This window comes from Geotrypetes seraphini, chromosome 5 (genome assembly GCF_902459505.1).
Source record: "Geotrypetes seraphini chromosome 5, aGeoSer1.1, whole genome shotgun sequence".
NCBI classification, from domain to species: Eukaryota; Metazoa; Chordata; class Amphibia; order Gymnophiona; family Dermophiidae; genus Geotrypetes; species Geotrypetes seraphini.
The window spans coordinates 258,660,536-258,674,825 of NC_047088.1; the positions used below are offsets into that span (position 1 = coordinate 258,660,536).

General features: G+C 48.1%; 1 protein-coding gene across 3 annotated transcripts in view; it reads left to right on the forward strand.

The window, feature by feature from the left end:
* XRCC5 (X-ray repair cross complementing 5) overlaps nt 1–14,290 on the forward strand; it is a 168,891-nt gene that overhangs the window by 45,108 nt on the left and 109,493 nt on the right. For all 3 annotated transcript variants that reach the window (XM_033946083.1, XM_033946082.1, XM_033946084.1), the window contains exon 9: nt 11,676–11,788. In XM_033946083.1, the coding sequence (XP_033801974.1) occupies nt 11,676–11,788 (113 nt within the window). The remainder of the gene's footprint in view (nt 1–11,675; nt 11,789–14,290) is intronic.

Below are 14,290 nucleotides of genomic sequence, written 5' to 3' on the forward strand. Positions count from 1 at the left end.
GAAAAAAAAATTTTGTAAAGGATTTTTTTGATACACTAAGGCCCTCTTTTACTAAGGTGTGCTAACTGATTAGCACACTCTAATCGAATTACATAGAAACATAGAACATGACGGCAGAAATGGGCCACGGCCCAACAAGTCTGCCCCCTCTACTAACCCACCCCCTAATTTCTTTCTTGAAGGGATCCCACATGCCTATCCCATTTTCTCTTAAAATCCAGCACGCTGCTGGCCTCAATTACCTGAACTGGAAGGCTATTCCAATTGTCGACCACCCTTTTGGTGAAGAAATACTTCCTGGTGTCACTATGAAATCTCTCACCCCTGAGTTTCAATGGATGTCCTCTTGTCGCTGAAGGTCCTTTAAGAAAGAAGATATCCTCTTCTACCTCAATACGGCCCATGACATATTAGCACGTGCATGTTAGTCTATGGACGCATTAGCATTTAGCATGCGCTAATTCGGGGGTAAATAATTTCTACGTAAATTTTCTTCTTTAAAGACTAGTTGTCTTAGTCTGTCTTATATCCCACTGATTTTCTTTCTTCATTTCTTATTCTTCTTGAATTTCATTTTAGTCTCATTTTCCTTTTGTCAGTTTTGCTTTGCACTGCCGCCTTTTGCTATTTTTCTTTCTTTCATTATTGCTTGTCTTCTAAATCTCTACATTTTGTTGGACTTCTCTGAGGTTTTCAGCATTGAAAGTAGATAACAGCAGGAAAGGGCCATTCAGTCTGTTTAGATACATCCTAGCTACCAGCCACAGAGATTTCTTTTTATACAGGACAGCCTTTTTTTAATCCTCCTCCTTTGTAGAAGACCCTATTTACATAAGAAAGTAAGACGAATGGTCTATCAAGCCCAGTAGCCCGTTCTCACGGTGGCCAATCCAGATCACTAGTACAGGTTGTTGGTGAGGCCCCACTTGGAGTATTGTGTTCAATTTTGGAGACTATATCTGGCAAAAGCATATAAGAAGAAGCGGTTCAGAGAAGGGTGACGAAAATGGTGGGAGCTTTGCGCCAAAAGACGTATGAGGTGAGACTGGAAGCCCTGAATATGTATTCCCTAGAGCAGGGGTGTCAAAGTCCCTCCTCGAGGGCCGCAATCCAGTGGAGTTATGATTCAGATGTTCAAATAACATAGAACAAAATCTTTCCCAGAGAAAGGAAAATGGTAAAACCAGAGGACATAATTTGAGGTTGAGGGGTGGTAGACTCAAGAGCAATGTAAGGAAGTTCTTCTTTAGGGAGAGGGTGGTGGATGCCTGGAATGCGCTCCCGGGAGAGGTGGTGGAAAGGAAAACAGTGATGGAGTTCAAAAAAGTGTGGGATGAACACAGAGGATCTAGAATCAGAAAATAATGGGATATATTGAAGAACTTGGTCTGTGTCCATATATGGCCGTTTGGTTGAGGATGGGCTTGGGAGGGCTTCGACGGCTGTGATGGTTTAGATGGGCTGGAGTGAGCTTTGATAGAGACTTCAGTAGATGGAACTTAAACACAATACCGGGCAGAGCTTTTGGTTCTGGCCCAGAAAGAGCTAAGAAGAAGGAAAATGTAAATTAAATTAGTAATTTAGAGAGGGTAAGGTTGGGCAGATTGGATGGTCTGTATCTGCTGTCAACTACTATGTTACTATATGGTCAGGGGTCAGCTCTTAAATCTCTCAAGGTGCAAGTGGTGGCTATTTCAGGTTTCAGAGGTAAAGTAAAAGGGGTATTGCTGGCGATTCATGTGGATGTTGTCCATGATCTGAGACTCCAAGCAAGTTCAGCCACCGTTGTGCTTGCTGGTGCCACAGAGAAGTCTTGTGCTAGCTAATCACCCTTTTGAACTATTGTAGCAGGCGTCCATAAAGGATATCTCCTTAAAGATGGGATTTTCTAGTGGCTATTTGTTCAGCCAGGCAAGTTTCAAAGTTACGGGCCAAAGGACACCAAAAGGTTCAAGAAAGGAATAAAGACAATACTCTTCATAAGAACATAAGAAGTTCCCTGGCATAGTTTTAGTCCCCATGTCACTCTGAGCTTCTCATAAGGAGATGTGCATCTAGCTTACCCTTACTCATGTCACTTTATGCCTCTCATAAGGAGATGTACATTTAACTTATCCTTAAATCCTGGATTCCGCAATTACCTCTTCAGGGAGAGCTTTCCAGGTGTCCACCACTCGTTGCGTGAAGCAGAACTTCCTAATATTTGTTCTGAACTTGTCCCCCCTTAGCTTCAGTCCATGTCCTCTTGTCCGTGTCACATTGGACATTGTAAATAATGTTTTTTCTTGCTCTATTTTAGCAAATAAAGAAACAATTAGGGGGAATAGTAACATGGAGGAAACAGCAGGAACACGAAAAGGTGAATTCACGATTAATACAAAGAAAGATTAATATATGACATACAGAAACTATAATAATACTATATGTACATAGATTGAATACGAGGGTCATTTCATAAATATTGCACACTTTTTTTTAAATTTACGTTTTTTTTTTTCAAGTATTTCTTTATAATCCTTCAATATAGTCTCCCTGCTTTGCAATGACCAAATCCCAACGTCCAGGAAGCTTCATTATTCCATCCAAGACACTGTTTTTGTTCAGTTGCCGAATGGCTCGGGTAACGGCAGCAGAAAGCTCTTCCAGAGATGCAAAATGATGTCCACGCATAGGTTGTTTCAACTTTGGAGAAAGGTCAAAGTCTGGTGGACTCAAGTCTGGACTGTAAGGAACATGAGGTAACACCTCCCAGCCGTATTTGCATAGTTTTTCAATGACGACATTCCCTATGTGCGGGCGAACGTTGTCATGAAGAATGAGTGGCCCAGCCAAGAGCAACTGAGGTCGGGTTTTGTGCATTTTTTTGCAAAAAATCACGATAATACACTGCTGTGACACTTCTTCCACATGGAACTTTGTCTGTGATGATGATGCCTTCTTAATCTTAAGCAAAAATCATCACTTGTTCGACTTCTTTTTTTTTTTTTTTTATAATTCTTTATTCATTTTTAAAACTTACATCAAATGTACAATTAATAAAACATTTAAGATTAAATACATCACTTGAATTTTCTTAGTATATTCAGATACATAAGTTTATTCCCATTACATTTGTTTGACTTTTGATTGAGCTCATTGAAATTTTTTTGGTTGTGGGGAAGATGGAGCTCTCCACTTGTTGGACTGTGATTTCAGTTCCGGCTGAAAGTATCTGACCCACGTTTCATCAATAGCAACAATGCGATTCAGGAATGCCTGACCTTCAATGTAGAATCTTTGTTTCAGCACAGTTGCATTGTCCAGGTGTCTCTGATCGTCAACAGACACCGTACCCGAGACACCTGCAGCCTCCGTTTCCCACACTTGTCACAGCCACACTATGTACACTACAGAGCTCCTAAGCACACGTGTCCTGCTGCTTCAAGCTCTGAAGTGAAAGTGAAAAAAGGTTTACTGCAATTGCATTATCCACTCCCCAATGTTGCCAACCTGTGCATTATTTATGAAATGACCCTCGTACTATATGTACATAGATGGAATATCTAGGTAAGATACACATATATTTAACTCATGTATTGTAACACCTTTACTGAAGCTCATGCAAACCGCTCTGAATTGACTCCCCAGTCATTAGTAATGGTAGTGAAGCTTCCAGTAAACATAACCCATCTGTGTCTTTCAGTAGACTTGGTTTCCTCTCATATAATGCTGCTTTTCCTAAAACTGTCTTGCCATTTCAGTTGAATCGGTCTGTCTCTCTCCTGATATATTTTGAGAAGAGAAGGTTCAGTGCAAGTGCTTCACAAACTATCCGTCAGGGATCCCTAAGTATTTTTTTCAGCAGACTCTGTTTCCACTGGTGTGGCACCTTCATTTTTGCCTCAGGTAGTCTCACTGTTTAACTTGAATCAGTCTGTCTTCCTTCCAGTGTTGGAAGAACTAAGGAGGATTCAACAGAAGTGCCTCACGAACTGGACATTTGTAGGGCCCTAATCTGGTACTTGGAGGTTACCAGTGCTTTTTAGAAGTCAGATTGGCTATTTGTTGTCTTCAGTGGTCCTCATGAGGGGAACGCAGTGCCACTCTTCCATTGGGCACTGAATTAATGCAAGAGTTGTGTTGGCATATATCCTGAACTTCAGGCTGGTGCTAGAAAGCCTCTGAGCACATTCAGCAAGAGCTCTTTGATGGAGGCCAAGGCAATGGCCTAGGAAGACATCTGTAGGGCAGCCACATGGTCCATGTTACATTCCTTTGTTAGGCGCTATAAAATTGATGTCTGGATTGATGACAGTGGCTTTGACAGGGCAGTGTTAGAGGGAGCCTAATTTCTTTAGCACTCTCCAGACCAATAGAAGTTAATCTTTACGAATGGGGTATATATCCAATCATGACCAGCAGGTGGAGACTGAAAACAAAACTGTGAGATAGTACATAATCCCCTTCTCTATTCTCATCAGTCTATTTCAGTCTCCAGCAGGTGTTGAGTGATCTGTACCCATCTCCCTTGGTAGGGCTGTTGGAATTTGTTTAGGGGGTTTCTAGTCCCTGTTTTTGGCCGGACAGAGCTTGGGCGAGCCCTGTTTGGGAGTCCGTCCGACCTCGTGGGTGTCAAACCCGTCGGGTCTCGAGCGGGGTCCCTCCCCCCACTTCCTCCACCTCCCACATTTTTTTAGAGGAGCCTCAGCAGTAAGCCTTGCCCCTAAATCAAGCAAGGCATGTTGCTTCGAGAGCCTATGGAGTCTGTTCTGTGAAAAAAATAATAAATCCTGAGGTAGTGCTGGTCTGGAGGGTTGTTTCCCTTTAAGATAACTGTATTTTACTGTATTTTTTCATCTAACCGGCACTTTGTTTCTAGCTAGGTCGCACATGGAGCAATTGTGCCCTTCTCCGGGGGAGTGGGACACAATTTGGTCCAGCCGCGAGGCACTCGCGGCCAGCCTGAACTCGGCGGTTTTGGCCGGTGAGATGGTGGAGCTCCGTCGGCAGCGGCTGCAGGCGCCCAGAGCTCCCCGCTGATGGTGCCTGGCGAGTCTGGCTGGGAGCAGTGGGGAAGCCTGGTCTTCCCCAATCGCCCACGGAGGGATTCCTCGAACCACCAACGGTTGGGTTGCAAAGGATTCCCTCTCAGCTGATTTTTTGACGGCTGATGCCGACTTGCCTGTTTTAGCGGCTGGGACTGTTCAGGCTTCTTAGCTGCTACAGGCCATGGAGGGAACAATTTTGGCGGGAACTTCGCCATTTTCTCTGTCTGGCCCCTCCATTTTGTCTGCAACCTCAGGTGACCTTCCCCCTGTATTGCAAATACAGGGCAGGTTTCAGCAGGGACCCCTGCTGGGGCAGAGAGTCCCTGGGGACCCCCGGGGTTTTTTTCCCCCTGATTTAATTTCTTTCTTTGTGCAGACAGTTGGGGGTCCCACGTGCGCCTGGGGGGTTTCGAGGGTGGTTTTCCTTCCACACCCCCTGTGGTTTTGCCTCCTTTTTTTCGTTTGGCTTCCCCTCTTCCTCCTCTCTCATCCATGCGCCCGCGGGAGGGCTTGGATTGCGGATTGGTGGTCGGAGGAGCGTTTTGGCATGATTGAGGACCTGGCCGCTTTGGCGGGCTTCCAGGATCCTCTAGAGGGGACGGCCGCTGGCAGCGGGGCATCGGGTTTCCCGTCTTCCAGCGCAGAGGCATCTGTGGTGCGCTTTTTATTTAGAGGGATGCGCTTTTAGACCTGATTTAGCAGGTCGCCTCGGTGCTGCTTTTTTGACGATGCGCCACCGGAGACCCCGGGTATGGGGGCCCCTCTGCTTCAAGGGGTCTCTCCTGTTTTCCCGCTCTTTTCCTGTGGATCAGGATTTTTTGGGATATCGTGCTGGTACAGTGAATTTCGCCGTGGGCGCCATTTCTGTTTGCGCGCACCCTGGCTCGTTGGGATCCCATCCCGGAGGGGGATCGGGCTACCTTATTTTCGCCAGTGGTGGACGCGGTGGTCTCAGTGATTGGTAAGCGGCATAACGTGCCTGTTGCGAGCAGTTTCTGCCCTTAGGGTCTCTGAGGAGCGTACCTTAGAGACACTTCTTAAGCAGAATCTTGATGTCTCTGCCTTGGGGGTCCAGGTGGCTATTTGTGTGGGGCTGGTGGCTCACACAGTTTTTCGGTGGTCTGAGCATTTCCTGGATCTTGAGTCTTATGTCTGGTCCTTTGTGGATCAGGAGGTGGCGAAGACTGAGATGGCTGCCTTGTTCCTCTCAGATGCTCTTTCTGCCTTGGTGTGGCCTGCGGCTAAGTCTGGGGCTTTTGGTGGCCATGCGCCGTACCTTGTTGCTTCGCGCTTGGTCGGCAGTTGCCGCGTCCAAATTTAATTTCCAAAAATTTCCCTTTCGGGGGGGTCGTTTTTGTTTGGAGAGGACTTAGATAAGTTGGTTCAGACTCTGGCGGACTCTGAAATGCCCCATCTGCCTGAGGACCGTGCCCACCTGGCGTCTCAGGGTGGCACTGCCCGGGGGCGTCTGCGGGTATTTTGCAGGTTTCGCCCTGGGCATCGGACTGCTTCTTTCCAGGCTTCCGGTTTTTCCGCGGGGTCGGTTGGCTCAGCGCATGCAGTCCTTTCAGAGGGCCTGTCGGGGGGCTTGGAGTTCCCCCGCCGGTTTCCCCACTGCCCGTCCTGCCCGATGGCTTTTTGCCGGCGCCCCTTTGGTTCCGGTGGGTGCCCGGCTGCACTTCTTGTTTCCCGAGTGGGCCAATCAGTAGGTCCTGGGGGTGCTGCGGGACGGTTATGCTCTGGTTTTTTCCACTCTCGGCCAGATCATATCTTGCCTCTCCGTGTCAGGCGGCATGGGAGACGCTAGCCTTTCGCCAGACCCTTCAGTACTTGCTAGATCTCAAAGTGGTTGTTCCAGTGTTCCTTCAGGAGTGTGGCGCCGGCTGGTATGCCATTTCCTTTGTGGTGCCCAAGAAGGAGGGGACCTTTCAGCCCCTCCTCGATTTAAACTGGTTCCTCTCTACAGCTGGAGTTCTCTAGCAAAGTTCTGGGCATCACCATAGATTCATCATTATCCTTCAATGACCACCTCAACTCCCTGATAAAAAAATGCTTTTGCAGCCTTCACATGCTGAGGAAAGTGAGGTCCTGCTTCCACCAAAAACACTTTGCCGTCCTCGTACAATCCATTATCCTTTCCAGATTGGACTATTGCAATTCCATTTACCTAAGCGTAACAAAGAAAAGCCTTCACAGACTCCAACTAATACAGAACACCGCGGCCAAACTTATCTTCTCAAAAAGTAAGTTTGATCATGTCTCACCGCTCCTATCCAAACTCCACTGGCTTCCCGTTATTTCCAGGGTCCACTTTAAATGTGCCTGTCTAACCTTCAAGATCCTCCATGGTATCCTCCCTCCTTTTATCCCTCTATCCTGGAATTCCTCAAATCCAACCTCCACTAGATCCACGCAAAAATTAAAACTATCCTACCCCTCCTTAAAAGGCATCTCCCTTGTTGGTAAACTTGGCTCTTCCCTCCCTTTCAGAATCGCTCAGCTCTGGAACAGTCTCCCTTCCCCTCTCCGCAATTTGAGCCCACTTCTACCATTCCGTAATCATCTGAAGACCTGGCTCTTCTCCAAAACGTAACCCCGTCCCGTTCCTGGCACTCTTACACCTAACCTCTCTCCTCTCTTACTTATATAATTCCACTGGAGTTCTGTTCCTTCCTTAACCATGTAAACCGTGTCGAGCTCCATCTGCGGAGATGATGCGGTATATAAATCCAAGATTTAGTTTAGTTTAGTTTAGTTTAAACAGGGATCATCAGGGCTCTCAGAATTCCCTCTTTTCGCATGGACACGCTGCAGTCTGTCCTTCTGGCGGATCAGCCGGGGGAGTTCCTGACTTCTCTCGCTGTGACGGTGGCCTACATGCGTGTTTCCTTTCGGTCGTCTCTCCAGTGCTTCCTTCGCTTTGCGATCTTGGATCAGCACTTTCAGTTCTGTGCGCTTCCCTTTGGCCTGGCCACGTCTCCCCGGGCGTTCACCACGGTGATGGTGGTTGTCGCAGCAGCCTTGCAGTCGGAGGGCATTCTGGTGCACCCCTACCTGGATAACTGGTTGGTTCGGGCACAGTCATTGCTGGAGAGTGCCCGGGTTATGGCTCGGGTGGTGGAGTTTCTCCGGTCACTGGGCAGGGTGGTCAACCTTTCCAAGAGTCGATTGGTCCCAGCTTAGTGGCTGGAGTACCTTGGAGTTCTTTTCGACACCTCCTTGGGGAAGGTCTTCCTTCCAGTGGCCTGGGTAAGCAACTTGCAATCTCAGATTCGCCTCTTTATAGCGTCATGGTGTCCTTGGGCGCAGGATTTCCTCCAAGTCTTGGGGTCGATGGCGGCGTCCCAGGACGTGGTGAGGTGGGCATGGGCCCTCATGCGTCCTCTTCTGTATGCTCTGCTCCTGAGGTGATCGTCCCAGAGGCACAATTTGGATGTCCCTGTCCCTCTGCGAGGCTTGGCGCGCTGCGGTCTTTGTTGGTGGCTCCAGACTTCTCATCTGGTTCAAGAGATGAGTCTGGATCTACCGCAGCGGCCGGTGCTTCTCTTGGATGCTAGTCTCCTCGGTTGGGGGGCTCAGTGTCTAGGCCGCTCAGCTCCAGGCACCTGGTCCACGGAGGAGACGTCTTGGTTGTTCCATGTGTTGCAGCCCAGTGCCGTCCATCTGGCGCTGTTAGCTTTCCGCTCCCTTTTTAATGGGCGAGTCAGACTGAGTTGTATCGGACAGGCCGCACTGGTGGCTTCGGGCAATTGTCAGAGAGGCACCGCACGCGCACAGGTGGCATGGGAGGCGGCTCGGCTCTTCCTTTGGGCGGAGTCACACCTCTCGAACTCTCACCTAGCTGGGGTGGAGAATGTTTGGGCAGACTTCCTCAGTCGTCACATCTTAGCTCCTGGAGAGTGATGTCTCAGCCCCGTGGCCTTTCAGTTGATAGTGCAGGCTTGGAGTCCGCCCCTGATGGCCATGAGTGGCATTGCCAAAGTGCCCCGCTTCTTCAGTTGTCGCAGGGTCGGCCTGGCCAAGGTTCTGGATGCTCTGGTTTAACCATGGCCAACGGAGGGGCTGTTGTTTGTGTTCTCTCCGTGGCCATTCGTGGGCAGAGTTCTTCTCCGCCTTGTTTGCCATCTGGGTCTTGTGGGTCTGGTGGCTCCGGCTTAGCCTCGACGTCCGTGGTTTGCGGATCTGGTGAGGCATCTGGTAGCGGATCCTCTTCCTCTGCCACTCTTGGACAGGGTCCCATTCCCATGTTTGACCCGTCTCCCTTCTGTCTTACGGCTTGTCTCTTGAAAGGGGTTGCCTAGGTGAATAGGGGTATTCCGTTAAGATGATCTCTACTCTCTTGGGGTCCTGGAGGCTTTCTACCTCTCGGGCTTATATGCGGGTTCAGCGTCTTTTTGAGGGGTGGTGCCAGGTGCGGGGAGTGGTCTCTTTTTGCACTTCCCTGCCTAACGTGCTAGAGTTCTTGCCAGATGGCTTGGCTTGGTATTCTCTCCGGGTTCGTCTTGCAGCCTCGTCAGCCTTTCGTGGGTTAGTGACAGGTCAGCGTTTGACAGCCATTCCTGAGGTGATTCTCCTTTTGCGGGCAGCCAGGTTGCTCGAGCCTCCCGTGCGACTCTATTCCATCTTGGGATCTCAATCTGGTTCTTTCTGTTCTGCTGTGTTCACCTTTTGCACCGTTGGGCGGCTGCTCTTTGAAGGACCTTACTCTAAAGGCAGTCTTTTTGATGGGCATTACTTCCGCGTGTTTCTGGGCTACAGGCTTTCTCTTGTAGGGTTCTCTTTTTGGAGTTTTCTAGGGAGCGGGTTGTCTTGAGGCCTGTTCCTTCTTTTCTGCCAAAGGTAGTTTCTCCTTTTCATGTCAATCAATCTGTAGTCCTCCCGGTGTTGGGTAGTCAGGAGGGCTGTTCTGAGCCACGATAGCTGCGCGAGTTAGCTGTTGGTCGGGTCCTTCGCTCTTATGTGCAGCGGACCCAGGAGATCAGGAACTCAGATTATCTCTTTGTCCTTCTGGCGGGTCCTCGTAGGGGGGCTGGCGCTTCTACGGCTACTCTTGCACGCTGGATCAAGGAGACTATTGCTTCCGCTTCTCTTCTGAGACAGAAGCCTGTTCCAGAGTTTTATCAAGGCTCATTACACTCGGGGTCCAGCGGCTTCTTGGGCTGAGTCTTCGCTCGTGCCTCCGGTGGACATTTGTATGGTTGCGGTTTGGTCTTCCTTGCATTCCTTTGTCAGACACTACCGGTTAGATGTTCGACCGGGTAGATGTTCGGGTGCGTTAGGACGCGGTGTTCGGTGAGCGTGTTCTGGTGTCAGCCCTTCGGGGGTCCCGCCCGTGATGGGAACTGCTTTGGTACGTCCCATTCGTTAAGATTAACCTCTACTGGTCTGGAGAGTGCTAAAGAAGGAGAAATTAGATTCTTACCTGCTAATTTATTTTCTTTTAGCTTCTCCAGACCAGTAGAGGTCCCCACCCTGTCTGTTGTTGTGTTGTTGGGGCTGTTGCGCGGGCAGTTTTGTTTTTTGCTGCGGGTTCTAGTATTTTTCTAGGGCTGGGGAGAATTAAAGAACAGCGGCTGTGGCTCGGCTGGCTTAGCTGGCGAGTTGTGGGGACATTTTTCTTCTGGTATTTCTCCTCTGCATTTTCCAACAGCATTTTGGGTACGTTAGTTGTTACTCCTGTTTGGAGTATTGTTTATTTTTGTTTTCCGTTCTTGGCTCTGCTTGGCTATTCGGCAGACTGATGAGAATAGAGAAGGGGATATCTTATGTACTATCTCACAGTTTTGTTTTCAGTCTCCACCTGCTGGTCATGATTGGATATATACCCATTCGTAAAGATTAACCTCTACTGGTCTGGAGAAGCTAAAAGAAAGTAAATTAGCAGGTAAGAACCTAATTCCTCCTTTCTCCTTCCTGAACGTATAAAGCTTAGGTACATCTCGCTGGTCTAGTAGGATGAGAAGCTATGTACCCTCTAAGCTGAGCCCTGAGCACTTGCTCATACATTGTAAGACTGTAGCTCAAAGATTTTACATGGTCGCTCACAAAAATACTTGCAAATCTGGAAAATTGTTGGTTTTTAGAACTTATCATTCACATGAGAAAAAATGTGCACAGCCCTGGCCAATTCTTGGAGCATTGATGAGAAGGAAGAAGAAATTTGTTCTTACTTGCTAATTGCTCTTTCTTGAGTCTTTCTAGATCAGTCCTGCAGCCTTGGGAGGAACCTTTTTGATGTCAGTTTTGTTCTTGCTTCTTTCTATAAAAAAGAAGTTTTTGGAACTGCAGAGGGTTCCCTTTTGGGAGGTTCATTATAGTGGTATACAGTATGTTCCTTTGGCTTTGGCATTAGCTTACTGACAAGTTCCAGGCAGCACACTCCTTATATCAGTGATGTCTGGAAAGTTCAGCTTCTGTGCCTCCCATCTTCTGGTAGGTTGGCATAACTCACTGGTCTGGTATAGCAGAACTCAAGAAAAGGAAATTAGCAGGTAAAATAGATTTGACTTTACTAGCAGGCCAGTCCTGTAACCTTTTGCTCGTCCTGTCTCATATGCTATTGATCTCTGATTGGGGTGTGAAGGTAATTTATCTGCCTTTATTGGTGGCATTGTAAAACCAAAATATACTTTTGTCTTCCTCCTGCAGGATACCGCTATGGCAGTGACATTATTCCTTTCTCCAAAGTGGACCAGGAGCAAATGAAGTACAAGCATGATGGAAAATGCTTTTCGGTCTTGGGATTCACAAAATCTTCTCAGGTAGGCAAGCTCAGCAGATGCTCCCACGGCCTGTAATTTGAAACCAACGTGGGATCTTTATTTGGCTTTGGCAAAACGATAGTTAATGATTCAGCCATAGTGCCTGTAATGCAACCATTATTTAGTTGAGCCTGATATAAATTTAACAAATGTGATAAAAGGATGTTTTGAAATGCTTTATAAAACTCTACTGTAAATCCATCACCACCTGGAGCGGATCTTGCTCTCAGGAACTTCAACGCCGTTTGTAATTCATTTAATGATATAGGCTTATCTAAACTTCCTTTTACATGTTCAGGAATTTTGGGTCCCTCTAATAATTTTAAAAATTCTAAACCATCTTTTTCTTTATCTGAATAAGGCTCAGAAGAATAAAGAGTAGTATAATAATTTAGAAATTGTTTCAATATAGGTTTAATTGGAGATTGATTATTTCCTTTCTCATCTTTAATTGCAATTATTTTTGTCTTTCTTTTTTTTTGCTTTGAGATAATTCGCCAATAATCTTCCAGCCTTATTTGAATTTCCATAATACAAAGCTTACTGCTCTATTAAATAACCCCAGTTATGACACTCCCACTGCAGAATCAGAATCTTGTTTTTTTTTTTTTGGGGGGGGGGGCAAGGTCGCAACGGTTCATAGTCATTCGCGCGCAGGACTTCAGCACGCCGACATTTCAGCGCAGACAAATCAGCACAAGACTCCAGCACGCCGCCTACAAAGCTACTTTTAAAGAGCTCCGACACGGGGTGTAAGTGGGGAACCCCCTCCCAGTTTACTTCATACTATTCACGCTGCCATTGGGGGGGGGGTTGTGGGGTTGAAACCCTCCATTATAGAGTAAACAACTTTTTCCCGATTTTTTAGGAAAAAGTTCAGTTTTCTCTATAATGACAAGCCCCCCAACGGCAGTGCGAAGAGTATGAAGTAAAGTGGGGAGGTTCCCCCCCCACACACGCCTGTCAGAGCTCTTTAAAAGTAACTTTTTAGGCGGTGCACTGGGGTCTTGTGCTGATTTGTCTGTGCTGAAATGTGGGCGCGCCGAAGTCTCGTGCGCTTTTGTCCTATCACTGGTCGGAAGTAGCTTTCACTATGTTATATGTTCCCAAATACCTGTAAACATAAATAAATAAATAAATGTACTTAGACATCCAGACTTGTGTGTTTAAAGTCAAGGATTGAATGAAAAGAGTTAATCCTAAATACTAGAAAGTCACAGGCAAATAATTAATCAGTTTAGTCACAGTGGCACTCGGCATCTCACCTCCAGGGGCTCCGGCTGTAACGGCCTTGAGATAGTTGTGTCTGGTTAGCGGTTCGGGGCTTGTGGGCGCTGCCAGAGCCAAGCTGCAGTGGGCAACAGGAGCCGGGCAGCCAGAGCCATGGCCATGGCCGCCGTGGTGCCAGCCCCGGTGCCGGGCATCTTCCTCCTCCTCTTCCCCTGGTAGCCACTTGACTTGCCCCAAACCGATGCTGCGCAGGAGTTACCGAAAGCTTTGCACCGTCAGCGAGCTGTTGTCGCCGTAGCGTGTGAAAAGCACGTGCAACTGCCGCCACTGAGCCAGCAACGCCCGCTCCCGGTCCACGGCGGCCAGCTCTAGCTCTACACTGTTTCCGCCACCGTCCGCACAACGAGAACAAGGGCGATGAGATGAGCATTGACAGCATCAGCCCTGCCCAGCCGCCCCTTCCCTCCCACATCCGTTGGCTCACACATCCGTTGGCAAAGTTGCTAGGCAAATCGTAAGCTTCCCTCCATTGCTGACCTATCTTCCATAGGTCAGCGACGGAGGGAAGCTTACAACTTGCTTTGGGCCTTCCTTGTTGCCGGGTCCTGCCTTTGCAGAAACAGAAAGTAGGCAGGACCCGGCAGCGAGGAAGGCCCGAAGCAAGTTGTAAGCTTCTATCCATCGTTGACCAGTCTCCTGCCTTAGCCCATAGCGAACTCATGCTTCGGGGCTCTAAGGTGTGTGTGCGGGCTTCCCTTCTCTTCTACCCCCCCCCCCCCGGACGTAACTTCCGGTTTCGGAGGAAAGAGAAGGGAAGCCGGCATGCACACCTTAGAGCCCCGAAGCATGAGTTCGCATCTCCAAGCCGGTGAGATTTGGTTTTTGGGGGGGATTTTTTTATGTTGAGCAGCGGCAGCAGCAGGATTCCCGATAGATGACAGCCGGTGGTCATCTAAATTAGCATCCAATAATTCAAGTTATAATGGATAATCAATAAATAAACATTTTCCCCGGAATAAAACTTATAATAAAATCCCCCATCCCTACCCCACCCATCTTTTCATCCCCCCATCCCATCCCTGCCCAACCCTCCCCAAAAAATAATGCAAACTTGGAAACGCACACGTGGAAGTCAATTCTGCTGTCGGAGAGGAAGTTCCGGGCCAGCCAGGCAGCGATTGGCTGGCCCGGAACTTCCTTTCCGACGGCAGAATTGACGTCGGGGAGAGGAAGGCTGTGAAGGCAACGCAAGTCTATCACGGAGCCCGGGAT